At 46.2% G+C, this 19869-nt stretch overlaps 1 protein-coding gene across 3 annotated transcripts in view; it reads left to right on the forward strand.

The window, feature by feature from the left end:
* The window catches only part of IQSEC1 (IQ motif and Sec7 domain ArfGEF 1), a 227441-nt gene that overhangs the window by 39133 nt on the left and 168439 nt on the right, over positions 1-19869 (forward strand). The window contains exon 1 of one of the 3 annotated variants that reach the window (XM_084872430.1): positions 18053-18215. The exons of 1 other annotated variant lie outside the window; for it this stretch is intronic. In XM_084872430.1, the coding sequence (XP_084728556.1) occupies positions 18148-18215 (68 nt within the window). In that variant the 5' untranslated portion in view covers positions 18053-18147. Of the gene's footprint in view, positions 1-18052; positions 18216-19869 lie in introns of those variants that run through there. One more of the 3 variants, XM_084872434.1, reaches the window with a different exon arrangement.

Below are 19869 nucleotides of genomic sequence, written 5' to 3' on the forward strand. Positions count from 1 at the left end.
GGCAACCAATTGATGTCTCCTCTCATTGATGTTTTTTTACTTTCTCTTTCCATCCCTCCCTTCCACTCTCTCTAAAAATCAATGTAAAAAATATCCTAGGGTGAGGATTAACAAAAAAACAAACAAAAAAAAAACAATAACCTGAAACTTCAGTTTGAAAAAGTTATTTTTCAGACAATGCATAACAATGCATAATTAACCACCACTCTAAACACAGGGTGTGCCAAGCTCCCTTAAAGCTGGTAATTATTCTTGATTAGTGATCTTAAATTAATGTAAGCTAATCCTTGAGCTCTGCCAGGACGAGGGCTGGGGGAAAGGGGCGAAGCTGTTTCTTCCAGTTAGAAAAAAAGAAGTGTTCCCAGGCCCCTCTACACCCCACCCAGGTGTGACCCACAGACCCTTTAGCCTTGGCCCAGAGGCCATTGTGAGAGGGCACAGAAACCTCTCCCAAATTCCCAGGGCCCCACAGATTTCAGGGTCCTCTCGTTAATGAAATAGTTCACGTGGCAAAGAAACTGGAGAGTATAGTGTACCCATTGCCCGGCTTCAGAGATAGACTGTTGCCGATGTGGTGAATGGCCTCTGAGGATCTCATTCAAATCCCATTTCTCCTCCACTCCCCCACCCCCATTTGGTGTTATACTTCCCATGCACATTTTTATGATTTGGCTATTACAAAAGATTGCTCATGGTTTTTAACTTTAAATATTAGTACATATTATAATCTGTAACTTGCTTTTTATAAATTTTCAATTATGGTAAAAGACACATAGCATAAAATTGGCCATCTTCATCATTTTAAGTGTACAGTTCAATAGCATTCAGTACATTCAAATTGTTGTGCAACCATCTCCAGAACTCTTCATCTTCCCAAATTGAAACCCTGTCCCCACGTAACACTAAGCCCCATTCCTTATCCTCCCAGCCCCTGCAACCACCATTCTAGTTTCTGTCTCTGTGCACTTGGCTCCTCTAGAGACTTCAAATAAATATTTGTTGTTTTGTGACAGACTTATTTTATTCAGCACAATGTCCTCCAGGTTCACTCATGGTGTAGCAGGTGTCAGGATTTCCTTCCTTTTTAAGGCTGAAGAATATTTCATCGTGTGTATAGACCATATTCTGTTTACCCAGTCATCCATCAGTGAACTCGGCTCCTGCTTTTTAGCTATGGTGAATGGTTCTGCTAGAAAATGGGTGTGTAAATACCTCTTCAAGATGCAACTTGCCTTTTCCACTTAATATTTTATCAGTGAGATTAATTCATGTTGCTGAGTATAGTTCTTATTCATTCATTATCATTGGTAAATAGTATTCCATTGTACTATTGTGCCCTAATTTATTTTTTAATATATTATTTATTTTTAATAATAATCAATAATACATATTGATTTTTTACAGAAAGAAAGGGAGAGGGATAGAGTATTAGAAACACCAATGAAAGAAAAACATCGATTCAGCTGCCTCTTGCATCAGTGCTCAAGTGAAGACTTATAAATTGTTTTTTCTGGAATTTTCCATTTAATATTTTTGGAACGTGGAAAGCAAAACCACCGATAAAGGGGGAATGTGGTGCCTAATTTATAAATCTGTTCTGCTGCTTATACGAGTCCAGGTGGCTTCCCATCTTTTATATTACAGGCAGGGCTACAGTGAGCATTCTTGTACATCTCCTGTGCACGTCTGGAGTTTCTGGAGGGTTTTTACCAAGACTTTATGCAAATACTTCAACATTAGTGGGCTTTTCTAAACTGTTTTTTAAAGTATTTTTAGCGGTGTGTGTCCTCACCAGCCGTGGGGAGAGTCCTGTGTCTCTACATGCTTATCTATACTTGGTATTAAAAGCCAGAAAAGCCCTAGCTAATTTGGCTAGAGCCGTGGTTGGCAAACTGTGGCTCGAGAGCCACATGGGGCTCTTTGGCCCTTTGAGTGTGACTCTTCCACAAAATACCACGGCCTGGGTGAGTCTATTTTGAAGAAGTGGCATTAGAAGAAGTTTAAGTTTAAAAAATTTGGCTCTCAAAAGAAATTTCAATCGTTATATTGTTGATATTTAGCTCTGTTGACTAATGAGTTTGCCGACCACTGGGCTAGAGCATCAGCCTGCGGACTGAAGGGTCCCAGGTTCAATTCTGGTCATGGGCACATGCCTGGATTGCAGGCTTGATTCCCAATAGGGGGTGTGCAGGAGGCAGCCAATCAATGATTCTCATCGTTGATCTTTCTATCTCTCTATCCCTGTCCCTTCCTCTCTGAAATCAACATGTATATATATATCCAAAAGACATTTTTAAATGTATAAAGGAGAGAAAGAGAGAAAGGTGAAGAGAGGAGAACAAAGTACTAGTAAGTGGTATGAGTCTCCACCATAACTCTCCTCAGCATCAGGCATCTGAACTGGAAGGTCTTGTAGTTCCAGGTTGTCCACAGAAGGGATTTTCAAGGATGATAGGGACCCCGTGTGCTCTCTTGCCCCACAAGCTGACTGAATCCTCACCTCTAGGCATGCAGTGTGTGCCCCTGTCCAGTTTCAGATGTAAGACTAGCTCAGATTATACCAGCTGTCAACTTGTTTCCTGGTGGGCAACTTTCACAGATGACTTCTGTTAGAAATAACCATGGCCAGGTGGATCTACGAAGCAGTGTGAGAAACGCAGTTTGAGAAGAGCTTCCCAAACCACAGCCACAGTAAATTAGCTCAGTGGACTGGCAGCTCTGAGCACACAGCTGAGGAAGCTGGGCAGGCAGAGGTTCCAGGGCTGATTGGAGGCTGCAAGGGTACCCTTTGTCCACACCAATGCCCCAGCCTCAGCTCTCAGCTGGGAAGTGCAGTGTGGCTCAATAGTGGGCACAGAGGCTCTGTGACAGTGCAGGGGACAGTGACAGCTCTGAAGTCAGGCTGCCTGGGAATCCAATCAGGGTACTTCCTTTGATAATAATTGTTACTCACTTTCGTTGAATGTTCTTATGTGCTAAATGCTTTACACGTGGTGTCTTTGTTATTCCTCAGAACAGTTTTATGAAATAGGTACCATTATTTCCCCCATATTTAGACAAGGAAACAGAGGCCATAGTGAGTAAGTTACCTGCCTAAAGTCACAGAGATGAAGTATGGTTAGTCCTATCCAAGTGATCTGCCCTGCCTTGCTTGTTGTCCATGCTATTTAACTTTCTGGCTCCACTTAACTACTCCACTTGCTGTACCTGTGTAACAAATTGCTCTCAAACTCAGCAGTTTAAAACAATGACAGTGTTTATCCCATCGTTCTCCAATTTGAATGAGCCTTGTACTACTCAGTATCATCCGGGCTGCTCCACGCTTCATCCTCCCACTCATCCCTTGCAGTGCGTCTGCCTGTCTGTGAAACACCTACATGGTCCCCACATAGCCTGGACTTCCTCACAGTGTCAACCGCTCGGGCCCAGAGTAAGCAGAGAGCGAGAAGTAGAAGGCATGCCAGCTCTCTCATGGCCAGACCTCAGGAGTCACACAGCATCACTTCCTTGGGCATCACAAAGTCCTTCCCAGGTCAAAGGGGAGATGACCTAGACTCCAGCTTCTATCAGGAGTGGAAAGGGCTCATAGAACCTTGGGAAAGGGGGGATGCTTAGTGGCCATCTCAGGGAATAGTCCACCCAGATCACTTATCCACTCCGACACTTATTTTCTGAGCTGAAATGGACACAGGCAAAGCACTTAATGGGTACAAGGGCACCATGGACACAGTTAGCACTCGATAAATGGTGGTTTTCTTTTTATTAATGAAGTAAGTTCAAAGGAAGTATGGTTATTGCCCTGGACAGTTTTGCTCAGTGGATAGAGCATCAGTCTGTGGACTGGAGGGTCCCAGGTTTGATTCCGATCAAGGGCATATGCCTAGGTTGCGGGCTCAAGGGCCTTGTAGGAGATATCCAATCAATGATTCTTTCTCATCATTGATGTTTCTATCTCTCTCCCCCCTCCCTTCCTCTCTGAAATCAATAAAAATATATTTTTTTTAAAAAAGAAAGAATGTTTATTATTCGAGAGAGGGAGAGATCGTTTCAATTGGGAAAGCTAGAAAGGATTCTTGTCAAGCTGAGATGGGCCTTGACGAATTAAGATCTTCCTATCAACATAGAGAAGGCAGTGCTCTTGGCAGAAAGGTGTGAAAACAGTGTGAGGATAGTAGAGTGGTTAGTACTGCACCCAGTAGTCTGAGGGTAACAGATCACCTGAGGGTAACAGATCACCTCAACTAGAGCAAAAGGAAGCTTACTGCACCCCTCCTGGGATTTCAGAGGATCAGCAGGTGCTGGAAAAGTGGACCAGGGTCCTGAGCAGCACCTAGTGCTACCAGGCTCAGGCTCCCAGCTCTGCAGAGAGAGAGAATGATAAAGCACCCAGGGAGCTCTCAGCCATGTGCCTCCACTTAGGTGTAATGTCTCAGAGGAGATTTGATTGCTCGAGCTTGGGTCCTGTCCTGCCCCCTGACTATACTGGGAGGACAGAGGAAGGGTTTGTAGGAAGGGGACCCAGCAACCTCTTGGCTCCCACCCAAAACACAGGCCTCGGCATTTCTACCCACCAGCACTGCACTATCGGTGGGAGAGGCCATTCTCGCAGCAATGTGAGTGGCTCTTAGGAAGGTCGTGTCCCCTGTAAGCATGCTCTCCTTGTTCAGGCACTTCTGCCAGACCAGAGTGCGTCATGGGTGAGATACATGCCAAAAGGACCCGTTTGACCAAATTGTTAGGGATCTTGAAGATTGTCTTCAGCAGAATTCTTAGTGAAGGTCTAGGAATGAAGTAGCCAGAGCCAAATCCAGCCCACGAATAGTGAGAAGAATTAGTGTGCTTGAGTGGGGCAAGGCTCCCTACTTGCCTGCATTAGTATGTTCTTGCCAGCTGCATCTAGAGAGCTAGGCCCCAGGCTTCAGTCTCCTTGTAGGTCTTCTCTCTTATCACCCCCTGTGTCTTAGCAAGATCCCTCTGGTGGCCAAGGGGTAAGTGATAAGGAGGAAATGGGTGTTAGTATCATGAAGATTTTATTCTGGGGACTATTCTTTCTGGGACAAGACCTTACTGGGCTGTCCTGTCCTCAAGAAACACTTCCTGCCTTCAGTGACTGTAAACCTGGTGTGGGTGAGTAATCCATCTGAGTGATGTCTGTACCTCAGCTATATCTTGGCAATGGGTGGATGGGTCAGCCTGCCTGGAGAGGGCCATGCCAACCTAAGGAACTCTGAATGCCCAGCAAACTCAGAGGAGGAAAAGAGCTGGGCCTGAGTGCTTATGAGCGGAGTCCCTTCTCGTGCTATGGGGTGAGGTGTGTCCCCCAGAATTCACTTTTTGATGTTCTCATCCCCAGTACTTCAGAATGTGACTGTATTTGGAGATGGGTCTTTAAAGAGGCAATAAAGTGAAATGAGGTCACTGGTTAGCCTTATTCCAATATGGCAGGTGTCCTTATAAGAGGAAAAGATTAGGATGCAGACGTATACTTGGCTGGGCCCGGGGTGGAGAGTGACTGTGCTTCTGGATGAGATTAATTTAAATGTGTAGACAGTGAAACAAATGGCTGTCCCCAATGTGGGTAGGTCTCATTCAAAAGTGAAGGTCTGAGTAGAACTAAAGTGCTAAGTAAGAGGGAACATGATCACCTGCCTGACTGCCCTCGAGCTGGAACATGAGTATTTCCTGCATCTGGATTCAAGCGGAAGTGTTGGCTCTGTTGGGCCTCGAGCCCCCTGGGATTGGGACTGGAGCTGCACCAGCAGCTCTCCTAGAAGTTCTGGAGTTCAAGATCTCCAACCAGTCGTGTGAAGATCCTGGAACTGTCCGCTTCTACAATCATGGGAGCCAGTTCTTAAAATAAATAAATACACACACAGACTGTGAGAAAGGTTTCCTGTTGTTTAAGCTGCCCAGCCAGTGGTACTTTATTATGGCAGCCAAACTACCAAGGCCCTCTGTTTTCCCCCTGTGAAATGGTACAGGGATCCATTCTCAGGCTCATGGTGAGGCTGTTAAGTACAGTGTATGTGCACACATCCTGTACGCTCAGCAGAGCCGATGTGGTTGATGTGTGGTGGTTAGGACTGGGATTAGAGTGAGGCATGCCCCCTGGGTGCAGAATTTAAGTGGCACCAAAAAACTCAGCAATTAAGGAAACCAAATGTCAGACTTGAACATAAGGATGGGCTGTTGCCTGATTTACAACTCTTGTCATTGCACAGGAGTTTCCTGGCCCTTCCAAGTGTGTGTGTGTATGTGTGTGTGGCAGGGGGGTGGGGGGGCGGAGGGGTAGTTATGAGGTCTGACAATGATGTGCAGATGAATTGAGCAATGTAGGGCAGTAGATATTATTTTAAAGTAGATAATAAAGTAAATATTATTTCACTTCGTTCAAAATACAGGAAGCCATTTTGGTAAGTATGTGTAGGGTACACATTTTCCATTTGCATCAGGCCTGTCCACACACCGCATGTGGACTTCCAAAGGCCAGGTGAGGGCTTCTCTCTGGAAGGCTTTCCTGAGGATGCATTTCTCCTATTTGTAAGGGAGGCTTAAGAATCAAGGATTGTTTCTCCATAGAGGATATCATCAGGTAACTCTGAATATGACCTGAGAATTAGTTGTTAATATCCTGATTTTGAAAATCATACTATATTTATGTCAGAGAATGTCCTTGTTTTTTAGGAAAGATACTCTGAAGTGGCAGGGGCTTTGAAGTGGGCAACTTTCAAACAATTTCTTTTTAAAATGTGAGAGGGGGGAGGAAGAGAGAGAGAGAGAGAGAGAGAGAGAGAGAGAGAGAGAGAGAGAGAGAGAGAGAGAATATACAAAAGTTCTTTGTATTCTTCCTGCAACTTTTCTATAAGACTGGACTTACTTCAAAATATTAAGTTAAAAAAGAGGCAGTAGTTGCTGCGGGCTGGTTGCATGTGCTCAGGCTCTTGCTTCTCCTGGAGCCCTCTGCCCCTACATCGCCCCTATGCCTCCCTCTCAGGCCTTCAGTTTTCAGCTCAAATGTCACCTTCTCAGAGAGATCCTCCCTAATCACCTGATCTAGCACAGTGCCACCCTCCTCTAGTTGTCATCGTTCATGTCACCCAGCTTCCGTTATCACCCTCACCAACATCAAAATTATCTCATCCGTTTGCTTATCATTTGTCCCTTCCATCCCTAGCCACCAAATGTTGGTTCTGTGAGACTTTGTCAGTTCACCTCTAACCTCCCATTCCCCATGCCTGGCACACAGTAGGTGCTCAATAAATATCTGTGAACAAAGGAAAGTTTCAGTGGTCAGAAAACTTTGAGCCTGTCCTTCCAGGTTTCCCTTCACAGACCTGCTATATGACCTTGGGCAATGCCTGCTCCACTCTGGGCCTCAGTTTCTTCCTCTGTACCCCAGCTCTGAAGCTTTTGGATTGTGTGATGTGGGAAGCCCCAAGCTGTAGTAGATGCTCGGAGTGCCCCTGGGGCCTCTCTGCTGCAGGGTCCACCAGCGGGATGGATCTGCCCTCAGGCTTGTCACTGCTTCCTCTCTGACAGAGGAAAAGCAAAAGGTGAAGACATGTTTTGTGGACTTTACCTGCAGTGCTCCCATACAGGTGGGCCCAAAATGAGAAGAAAAACTCACTTCCCTCCCAGAGCTTCCTGGGAGCATAGATAGGGCAGGTTTTAAACCCAGGGCCTTTGGGAGGAAACAGTATCTGCTTGAAATTGAGTAGCATTGTCTTGTTTTCATGGTAACCTTCTACTTCCAGCAAGTGATACTCATTTTCAACTTGGGAGAGTGATATAAAGTTTCCTTTTAAAACAAATGTATTCAGGGGTGAAAGCCAGTTAGTTTGGTATTTTTGCATTGTTTTACCTTTTTATTGTAAATTTGAAGTGTAGTTGGAAGCAGAGAGAATGGCTCCTCGGGGTCCCACTATGAGTCACCCCTGTCAGATTTCATTTTTCCTCCACCCGCTCCACTATTTTTCATGTTCAGCTTTCCCACTGGTCTCCAAAATTGTCTTTTTGCAGTCTATTTGTTTAAACCAAGATCCTAATGATACCCACACACTGCATGTGTGTCTTAAGTCTCTTTTTACCTGGAGTCCCCCTCCTTTTTCATCCTTGTCATTTATTTGTTGAAGAAACCAGGCCATTTGCCTTTAGCATGTCCCACATTCAGTTTGGGGCTGACCATCTCTTCCAGTTGTGTCATTTAACCTGTGCTTCTGTCTCCCAAAGTTGCTCTTAACTAGGAGTTAGATCAGGAAATTTGTTTAGACTTGGGCCAATTTTTTTTGTGTGAATGTGTATGTGTGTGAATTAGAAAATATAGCTTCAGATTTTAATAAGAGCTCCATTCAGATGAGAAACAAAGTAAATTGGTTTTTTTTAAATAAATCTTTATTGTTCATATTACAAATGTTCCTCTTTTTTTTTCCCCTCCATTGCTCCTCTCCACCAGGTTCCCACCCCACCCTCTTCCTTTTCCCCACCCAACAAAGTAAATTGTTAAACAAAACCAAAATCCCAAACCAAAACCTGACTTTCTAATGAATTTTTGACAGTCAGCATTGTTGAAATGCCCTCTTCCACCAATCTCTTGTAGAAATGTTAGTGATTATTGCTAGGTGGATTTTATTGTGTTGCTTTTAAACTTCACATTTCTCTTCTTGATCTTTGGAGTGTGCATTTTGTAGCTTTTTGAATCAGAAGATTGTGGAGGTTGGGGTAACTTGGAGCTTGAACAGCTGCCCTCAAATCCCTTTTGGAGGAGCAGGGATCTGGGAGAGCAGCTTGAAATAGCCCCAAGCCAGGTTTCATTTCCCTCTGCTGGAGGCGCTCCGTGCACAGTTTTAAGGTTTTTAGAATAAAAGTGAGTATTTCCCCAAAATAGGACTAAGTGAGTACCGTCAGTGGGAAAATGCAGTTGACTTTCCTCAGAAGCCTCCCTAGACCTTAGAAAAACTGTAAACGAGCAAAAGTGTTTTAGTGTTTTGGTGTCTTCTTGTGAAGTTCTTTCCCTTCACCTCCATTCCATGTCTCTTTTCAGCACTCTAGAATTATTTTGTATGTGTTAGCACTTCTTAAAATATCTTTTTTATTGTTTAAAATATTACATATATTAGTACATATATCTCCTTTTTTCCCCCATTGACCTTCCCTCAACCTCCCCTACCACATGTCACATGCCCTCATCCCACCACCCAGTGTCTTGTGTCCATTGGTGTGCTTATATGGACATATAAGGTCCTTTGGTTGATCTCTTTCCCTCCTTCCCCAACACTCCCAGCCTTCCCGCTGTAATTTGACAGTCTGTTCAATGCTTTATTGCCTCTATATTTAACTTTTTATTAATCAAATTATATTGTTCTTTATTTTCCATAAATGAGTGAGATCATGTGATATTTTTCTTTTATTGCCTAGCTTATTTCACTTAACATAATGCGCTCCAGGTCCATCCATACTGCTGTAAATGGTAGGAACTCTTTCTTTTTTATAGCAGTGTAGTATTCCATTGTGTAGATGTACCACAGTTTTCTAATCCACTCATCTGCTGATGCTCATTTAGACTGTTCCCAAATCTTAGCTATGGTGAATTGTGCTGCTATGAACACAGAGGTGCATATAATTCTTTCTGATTGGTGTTTCTACTTTCTTGGGATATATTCCTAGAAGTGGGATCACTGGGTCAAATGGGAGTTCCAATTTTAGTTTTTTGAGGAAACTCCATACTGTTCTTCACAGTGGCTGCACCAGTCTGCATCCCCACAGTAGTGCACGAGGGTTCCTTTTTCTCCCCATTCTCGGCAGCACTTGTCGTTTGTTGATTTGTTGATGTTGGCCATTCTGACAGGTGTGAGATGGTACCGCATTGTTGTTTTGATTTGCATCTCTCGGATAATTAGTGACTTTGAGCATGTTTTCATGTGTCTCTTGGCCTTCCTTCTGTCTTCTTTTGAAAAGATTCTATTTAGGTCCGTTGCCCATTTTTTTTTTATTGGATAATTTATCTTCCTTTTATTAAGTTGTATAAGTTCCCTGTAGATGTTGGAGATTAAACCTTTATCAGTGATAACATTTGCAAATATGTTCTCCCATACAGTGGGCTTTCTTATTGTTTTGTTGATAGTTTCTTTTGCTGTAAACAAGCTTTTTATTTTGATGTAGTCCCATTTGTTTATTTTCTCTTTAGCTTCCATTGCCCTAGGGGCAGTATCAGTGAAGAAGTTCTTTTGGCATATGTCTGAGATTTTGCTGCCTGTGGATGCCTCTAGTATTTTTATGGTTTCCTGTCTGCATTTATTTTTGTGTATGGTGTAAGTTGGTGATCTAGTTTCATTTTTTTGCATGTATCTAATTTTCCCAACACCATTTATTGAAGAGACTGTCTTGACTTAATTGTATGCTCATGCCTCCTTTGTTAAATATTAATCGAGCATAGTGGTTTGGGTCGATATCTGGATTCTCTATTCTATTCCATTAGTCTATATGTCTGTTCTTGTGCCAGTATCAGACTGCTTTGAGAACAGTGGCTTTGTAGTACAGCTTGAAATCTGGTATTGAGATCCCTCCTACTTTATTCTTCTTTCTCAGGATTGCTGCAGCTATTCAGGGTCTTTTTTTATTCCAGGTGAATTTTTGGAGAGTGCTTTCTAGGTCTGTGAAATATTCTGTTGGTATTTTAATGGGGATTGCATTGAATCTATAGATTGCTTTGGGTAGTATGGACATTTTTATGATGTTGATTCTACCAATCCATGAACATGGTATGTTCTTTCATCTGTTTATATCTTCCTTTATCTCTTTTTTCAGTGTTGCGTAGTTTTGTGCATATAGGTCTTTTACATCTTAAGTATCTTAATTTTTCAGTACAATGGTAAATGGGATTGCTTTTTTAGTCTCTCTTTCTGTAAGTTCAATATTGGTGTATAGAAATATGGTGTTAATTTTGTATCCTGCTACATTGCTGAATTCATTTATTAAGTCTATTATTTTTTTGATGGAGTCTTTCAAGTTTTTATGTACAATATGTCATCTGCAAATAAGAACAGCTTTACTACTTTTCCAATTTGGATGCCTTTTATTTCTTCTTATCTAATTGCAATGGCTAATACTTCCAGTACTATGTCAAACAGGAGTGGTGATAGTGGGCATCCCTGTCTTGTTCCTGTTCTTAGAGGGAATGGTTTTAGTTTTTGCCCATTGAGTATGATGTTGGCTGTGGGTTTATCATATATAGCTTTTATTATGTTGAGGTATGATCCTTGTACTCCCACCTTGTTGAGAGTTTTTATCAAGAAAGAATGTTGTATTTTGTCAAATGCTTTTTCTGCATCAATTGATATGATTATGTGGTTTTTATCTCTCAATTTGTTTATGTGATGTATCACATTTAATGATTTGCGGATATTGTACCATCCTTGCATTCCTGGGATAAATCCTACTTGGTCATGGTTATGATCTTTCTGATATACTGCTGGATCCAATTTGTTAGAATTTTGTTGAGGATTTTGGCATCTATGTTCATGTGGGATATTGGTCTGTAATTCTCTTTCATTGTGTTATCTTTATCTGGTTTTGATATTAGGGTGATGCTGGCTTCATAGAAGTAGCTTGGAAGTGTTTTTTCCTCTTGAATTTTTTGGAATAGTCTGAGGATAGGTTTCAGTTCTTCCTTGAATGTTTGTTAAAACTCCCCTGTGAAGCAGATAGTCAGTCATTAACTCCTCTGGGCCAAATCCTTTGCTGGGGACATGAGAAACTGATGAGCACACCCACATTCATTCCCAGATCACTCCCAGTCTGTTTTTGCTGTTGTTCAGTCCTATAGGGGCTGTGGGCATGACAGGAAGCTCCTGAGCTGGATCCAGCATGCGCAGCTTTCTGAAGAAAGTGGGAATTCAATGAATCTTATAGGGTGAGGGAAAATGCAGAGTAAAAGTGAGCCAGACACTCACAGATGTGCTTTATTTGGCCTGATGGGATTAGCCCACATGACAATTTAAAGTTAGCCCACAATTTAAAGTTACTGCAAATATCAAGGGCTTTTATGCAACAACAACAAAATGTGGGATTTCTGACTTCTGAAAAATCAGAGATTGCACTCCTATAGCAAGGACTATCCCTTTAGACCAGGCCTAGTCTCCACCACTCTGTCCCACCTGACCACCCCTCCACACTTGCTCCACACTCACTGTTCCCATCACCATCAATGGAGCCTCCGTTCTTCCAGTTGTTCAGCCCATAGACCCAGGCACTGTCTTCTCCTCCTCCCTTCCTCCGCCCTGCTCATTTATTTATCAGCAACTCCCACTAGCTATGCTTCGAGAATGTTTCTAGAATACAATCTGAAGGGAGGGGTTGGGAGGTTGGGTGAAAAAGTGAAGGAATTAAGAAAAGAACAAACCATTCAGAGATAACAGTATAGTGATTACCAAAGGGAAAGGGGCTGGAGAGCGGTAGGAAAGGATAAAGGGAGTTAAATGTGATGGAAGGAGACTTGACTTGGGGTGGTGAACACACACACAATACAGTATACTGATGATTTATTATAGCACTGTATACCTGAAACCAATGTCACCACAATAATTAAATTAAAAAACAGAATACAATCTCTTGTCCCCATCTCCAGTGCTACCACCCAAAGCCAAGCAAACATCAGCTCCCCCTAGTCCCGAAGGCCTCCTCTCTGCATAGTGAGCAAAGTGTGGCTCTGCATAGCCAGTCGGGACATGGACCTAGGCTCCTAAAGATGATTTCACTGGCTTCTTTCCAAACATCCAGTGTGAGTCAGTAGCCAGCCCTGTCTGCTCCCTGAGCCTCCTAGTGGCCTGAGACAAGTGTTAGTGGCCTCCTAGCCTGAGACAAGGTGGCAGAACTCATCTGCCCAGGAGGCTAGGAGCCCAGGAGCCCCCCAGTGGTCCCAGAAGACCCAAAGCTCTTAGCCGTGCACCTTCACTTTCCCATCTGGAAGATAGGGACATCCAAGCACCCACTTCTCACAAGGCAAATGCTACTTCAGAAGCAAGAAGATTAAGGGTTTTCATGTTCAGGCCACTTGGTGTGTGTTTCTAGTGTCCACATTTTTCCTGGCCTTACTCTGGCACCTCTGGATGTCTGCAAATGTAAATGACTGTGATCCATTTTGTTCTTAGTCTGAAGCAGGAGGAAGAGCTCAGGGTTTGGAATCAGATAGGCAGAGCCTGGTTTAGAAATCACCCTGGGCAAAGTGTCTGAACCTTGACTTGTTAATTTGTAAAAGAAGATAATTAAAACCACAACTACCTAGGGTTACTGTGGAGGCTCATTTGAATAATGTGTGCCAAGACCTAAGGGGCTTCATCATGGAGATGGGTAGGTGGTGATTAAGGGAGCTTGCAGAGGAAGTGTAGCACCTGGGCTGGAGAGGGAACAGTTATATAAACCCAGAAGCAGAGAGAGCTATGTGCAAAGGGCTGCCCATCAGGCTCTGTGGCTCAGAGGCACCGGGGAGAGGAGGACTGGGGCAGTGAACATTGACTGCCCACTCGCTCCTCTGCCTCCTGCTATTAGCCTAAGCTTCTCTAAACAGGAGACTAAGGGCACTGGAGCTTGGTTATGCTGTCCATGGGCCCGGAACAGAGTGGAGGATCAGTCTGCAGGGCATGTGGAGAGAATCTGGTCCAGAATTGCAGAATCCCTGGTTCCAGGCAAGTAGGCAAGGAGGCTCAGGAGTGCTCAGTGTGTGGCTACAGAGGGCAGCTTGTAGGTGTCCAGAAGCTCAATGCAGATGTCATGCGGCAAATGGCCTGGGATGCCGGGCCAAGGCTTGGCCTTTCTTTTGTAGGTGAAGGTCTGCCGTGGAGAGGAAGGGTGGTGGGTGTTAGGATGACTCTACGGTGGGCAGTGGAACATGGGCCAGAGGTAGAGAGACTACTGGAGAGGGCACACAGAGACTTAGTAAGTGGGTGGGGCCGACGGCCTCGAAAATCCACCATCCCCTCCAGCTCACAGGCCCGAAATAGAGTAGAATGCACCCATTTTTGTGGATCAGACAGGCAGACATAAAGCAGAGTTTGGTGATTTCAAAGCCCTAAGGACCGCAGACACTCTTCACAGGCAAGTCAAGGGGATAAACTCAGGCCTGGAGGCTGGTCCAAAGCTCATAGACCCTCAGCCCCAGAGGGACACATTCTCCTAAATGGAGTCCTCACCCATAGCCACCCACCCTGGAGTTGTTACCTTCCTCAGGTAATCACAAGCTGGTCAAGTTCACCACAGTGTTGCTGTTTCCCAGGGAACAAATGTATCTTTTTCTTGCCTAAGCGGCAGTGACTTCATCCCCAGTGGGCTGTGTGAGTCACCAGGCTGAGTGGAGTGCTGGCCAGCTCTCTGTAGAGCCTGGCTGTGGCTATGTGGAGGGAGGGAGCAGCTGAGGGGTGAATGTTTCCATGCAGATTGGCCTCCTTCTGCTGACCCACTGTGGCCCTCCTGCTATGGGTCCTCCCTACAGGAGAAGGGACAACCAGTCACTAAACACCCAGCAGTGCCAGGTGCTTTTGAAATGAGAGCTAATGTCCTGCAGAAGATGATCCTGAGAAATGAAGTCCTACATCCAGGGTCACATTGTGCTGCAGGCCTGCCACCACTTACTCCTCAGCACAGCAGAAGGGTAGGGATCAACTGAGGCTCAGCTAGATGAGATGACTTGTGTAGGGATAAGACAATCCAGGATGAATAAGGAGGATAATCCACTGTCAGTGGTGTGGACAGATGGAGTGTGACAGTTGACATCCAGGAGACCTGAGAGCACTACAGCCCATCTCCTCATCCATAACATGGGGAAAACAAAGCCCCCTAGGACTGTTGCAAAGCTGAGAGAGGACATGATGAGAGCAGTTGTGAAAACATTGGGTGTAGTTGAGCACCAACTTATAAACCAGGAGATCACAGTTTGTTTCCCATGCCTGGGTTGCAGGCTCGATCCCCAGTGTGAGGTGTGCAGGAGGCAGCCATTCAATGATTCTCTCTCACCATTGATGTTTCTATCTCTCTCTCTCCCTCTCCCTTCCTCTTTGAAATCAATATTTTTATATAGATATAGATATAGATATAGGTATAGATATATTAAAAACAGTGGGGGGGAGCACACCCCAGGCAATCCCCACCAGGCACTCTGCTATGTATTAACAACCTTTGTTGCCATCAGCACCCTGGGACAGAGCAGGTTAAGCTGGGGGCTGGGGGGAACACATGTGCTGTCAGTTTTGAGGCTGCACCAGAATGATGGCTATAGAGTGGGGGTTGCCAGGTCTTCTAACAGTGGATCTTCAAAGGCTACCCTGTGAATCAGAGCATGAATGATGGCTCACAGATCGGCTCCTGTTGGGTAGACTTGCTGAGCTCCTCTGTATGCTCAGACCCACCCCAAGGCTTTCCTAACTACTCAGACAGTCCCCTTATCCATCCAAACCAAGAAAGCAGTTTTCTGAGAAGTAAGCAATGCCCTATGAGAGCTGGGAAAAACCGCATCATTTCTGTGCCTTGGTTTCCCCATCTGTAAAGTGGAAAGAGGGAAGTCCTAATGTGATGCTGTTAGAAAGGAGACAAACAGATGGATGTAGCCAAGAAGAGGAACAAAAAAGTGAGGTTCCAGGCCCTGGAGAGGTTTGGTGACAGGGGCATGTTCCAGGAGAGGAACTTGGAAGGAGCCCCCACAAGCACCTTGGTCCTCTGGTCCTCTGATCCTCTGAGATCACCTCCAGGGCCAAAGAGCCACTTGCCTCTCTCTATCAGGTGCCAAGCATGACTGAGTTGGGCACAGAGCAAGCACAGTGGTGGGTATCCCTGGGGCTATAGGGCCCAGGAGACATGGGAAGTCAGAACCTAGTGGGCAACACAGGGGCTTGGGTAAAAAGAGAGAGAAGCTTCAAATTTGCGAGGGATGTGACAGGCCAATGTATGAAAGCCCAGGGTCCAAAGAGAGAGGCAAAGGACTTACAGGAATGCTGGAGGAGAGCTCAGGAAGATGTCTTGGGGAGAGAAAGGTTGTTATAACTTCTTTCTTGACCCTGAATCGACAAGGGACCAGCCCAGGCCAGAGGGGAGTGAGTGAGGGGATGGATAGATGGGTAAATAGTTAGATGGATGGAAAAATTGATGAGGGATAAATAGATGGATGATGGAAAGAAGGGGGAGGGAGGGAGGCAGAGAGGGAGAGAGGTAAACTTGCATGTATATGTGAATGAATGCGTTCATGAATGGTCCATTGGAGAGGCAGGAGGAGGATGGATATGTGAATGTAAGAGTGAGTGGGCTGATTCCACCCACAACAAATGTCTGTAGGACAGACCAGATAAATGTGAATGGATATCTTACTCTTTGGCACAGGAAGTGCAGCCAATATGAAAGTGACAGGAGAGTTCCCTTGAGTAAGGGGAGACTTTTGATGGACAGGCAGCCTTGATAGGTGTGAAGGTCCAGCCACCGTGTGGGGTGGGGTGGGGTGAGGTGGAGAAGTGCCTGTGGCAGTGGGAGGCCCACTGTGGTGGTTTTTGATGAGGAGAGAGAACGTGGGGTTCCCAGGTCCCCAGGGAAGCCATAGTCTTTGTAGAAACCCATCTTGCTTTCAGATAAAATGCTAATTCCTGGTTTGGGGACAGATGAGCATGTAATTGCTGTCCCTTGCTGTGGGAATTGGGCTGGAATCTGAGATGTGGAGTTCCCATCCTGCATAGGCCATGGCAGGGTGCCTGGGGACAGAACAAGGCTTTGACCTGGAGACCCCTCTGTGAACAGGGGATGCCCCTCTGTGAGTCTTGGTTTCCTCATGGGTGAAATGGGACATGATGGCATTGGCAGCTGTACCTGACATCCAGGGCCCTGCAGAGTGCCTGGATCTGGGCCCACCTGCCCTCTGGGGACCTCCTAGGGTAGTTTCTATGAGCATAGATCTTGATCTGTGAGTCATTCTCTCTGGGAGCTCTGCTGGGCAGCCCAGCTGCCTGCCCTGGGCTGGGTTGGAGCAACTGGTGGGTTTGAGGGTGGAAACTCCATCTGGAGCCCCAATCTGGAAATGTCAAAAGTCAGCTCAGGTCTAGACCCCAGACCTGCACAGAGGCCCTCAGCCCACATTTATTCCCCATCTCTACACAGAGGAACTGGCTTGCAACCAGACTGCCATGGTTCAAATCCCATCTCCATCACTAGGCTTGTGACTTCCCTTGTTTATCTATGCCTCACATATACACATGGGAGATAAAATAGTAATAGAATCCACTTCATGAGGCTGTTGGGATAATTGGATGAGTGGTCTGGACCTTTGTCCAGGGCTCTGCAAGCCCAAGGTGGTGAAACTAAAGAGGAGTCCACCTCCCTCACCAGCACCTCACACAGTGGGAGGTAACCTGGCCAGGGCTAGAAGAGGCATCTCACCGTGGAGAGAGACCCTCAGGGGCTGGCCACTCTCCCAGGAAGCAGCCCCGATTTTGTCTTTATTTTTTCTGTCCACTCAAGCTTCCTGTAGGAGCTGAGCAGGCAGACAGCCTCTTTCTGTCCTGGCGAGCGCTCCTAGTGGGCTGGGCTGTGGGCGGCAGATGGGTGTTGGGTTTAGGCCTCTGGGGAAATGGGGGAGGATGTGGGCCCGCCCTCGCCTCCCGCCCACCTTCCTCCCTTTCACACTTAGCCTCTCCCCTCCCAGACCAGCCTCAGGACACAGGACAGGCACCGGCAACCCAACTTTGTGCTTTCCCTCACAGGCGGACACCCCTTGCCTGTATCTCCCCCCGCCCCCCCCTCCCGTGCCCCCTCTACCCCACCACCGCGCCAGTGACTCACTGTTGCCCTGGCCCCTAGCCACTGCCGTCTCCTGGCAGGAGGCAGGCATTGGGTTACACAGAAGCCACAGTTCAGTGTGCAAGGGCCTCCTGGCCAGGAGGGTCTGAAGCAGTGGACGGGGTCAGCACACAGCGGCTGGCCCAGGGACAGCAAGGCCAGTGGCTAGGAGCTGCAGGCTGGGAGCAGTGCCTCACCCTCTCCCCTGGCCTTTGGGTCTTTTCCTTCTTCTTCCCTCCATGAAGTAGGTGACTCCTTCCAGCCAGCCTCTGGTTGGGAGAAGACCAGGTTTGGAGGGCAGTGGCTATGGGCCCCTGGGCCCTCACCCCCCCCACCTAGCCAGGTATGAAGGGTGGTGGCAGCACCGTGTGGAGCCTGATGTGGAAGTACTGCATCTCCGTGAGGACCCTCAGGTACCAGGGGCATGGGTGGACACAGTTCTGCCGGCCACCCCGTCAGGGGTGACAGAGGGACGGGGGGAGGGGGGCACCAGGCTGGCTAGTTTGCCTGACTTTAGGAGGTCCAGGTCAGCCCCAATACAGGGGGATCAAGGATGGAGGGCAGGAAAGGCCCTGCACTCTCTGGAGAAATTCAGAGTCTCCAATGATGACGGAGGAGAATGGAAGGATGGGCAGGGAATGTGCAGGCACTTGGCTGGGACCCTGAGTGCCCACTGGAGGATGCCAGTGGCAAATACAGTGTGGTTGGCAAACTCTCCAGTGTGTATGTGAATTGGCATTTGTTACATAACAGGAGCATTGAGCACAGCTGTGTGACTTTGGCCCTGTTTTTTACCCTCTCTGAGCCTTACCCACCCTCAAAATGAGGCTCCTACTCTTTCCTTCAGAGCACAGTGTAGAACTGTTTTATATGACCGTCAGTGGCAGACCCGGGCACCTGGCTGCCCAAGTTTAAACCTGGCATAGGCATTATCAGCATTGATGTGTATTCACCTCTTTGGCCAAAGTTTCCCACCTGCAGTTCCTTATAGGATTAGTGAGGATTAAATGAGGTAATATACAAAGAACAGGGCCTGGCACACCTCAGGCTTGGGGTAAGTGCTTACCACTGCTGTTGGTGGTATGCTTCCCACCAACAGATGGGAGGTATGATGGGGTTGCGGGGGGAGGGAGGCAGTTCTTGCACTTGGAGTGGAGATGGGTGGACCCAGACCAGCCAGCTGAGAGGACCCAGACCAGGCATCAGGAAGCTGGATCCAGTGTGAGCTCAGGCAACACTGGGATCTCAGTCTCATCTGTAAAGGAGCTTGGGGTGATGCCAGGATTTACATTTGGGAGGGGCTTAAAGACACAGCCACCTATTTGGAAAGCATCTCCCTGGATGCCACCTAAGAGCATATTTTTTACTTAAATGGGAGGTTTACAAAGGGTAAGGGATTAGAAGATTCTCCCTCTTTCTTTCTACTCTCATTACTTGGTCCATATTAATGATATAAGCCTTTTTTCCTTCCTTCCTCCCATCTTTCCATCCTTCCATCCTTCTCTTTCCTTCCCAAAATATTTGTGACAGTTTATAGAAAATACCTATAATAAATTAAATAATAAGACATCAGGACCAGAAAGATTACAATTTAGAATAGGGTATCATGGCCTAAGGGGTAAAACAGAGCAGAATAGATAAATGTAGCATCCTGAGGTGAAAATCGCTGAGCTTCCAGGCAGCCAAAGAAAAGGAGAAACCAGCTGCGGATTCCCTCTAACTCTAACAAGAAGCCATTGTTACAATGGCTATTGTTGTCTCTGCCTCTGGGTGAGAGTGTCTGGGACCCTGACCTCTAACTGGATGGGTAGGTGAGGACCAGAGACACTGCAGGGATAAGCCTCAGACCTGAGCATACTTTAGGGGAACAAGACAGACAGTGAGGGCTGAGGGGTTCTCTGGATGGGGGTGCCAGTTAACTGTTGGAATGAAGACAGGAAAGCTCACACTGGATTGAGTCAGAGGCAACCTGTTCCTCCTTAGACCCTTGGAAAGACAGGGGAGGAGTCCTTGGGCAGGGGTGAGGGTGCCATGTGTCTTTCCTTATAACTATGCTGGATTTTCCTG

This window comes from Pipistrellus hanaki, assembly GCF_964339955.1.
Source record: "Pipistrellus hanaki genome assembly, chromosome: 2".
Taxonomy (NCBI): Eukaryota; Metazoa; Chordata; class Mammalia; order Chiroptera; family Vespertilionidae; genus Pipistrellus; species Pipistrellus hanaki.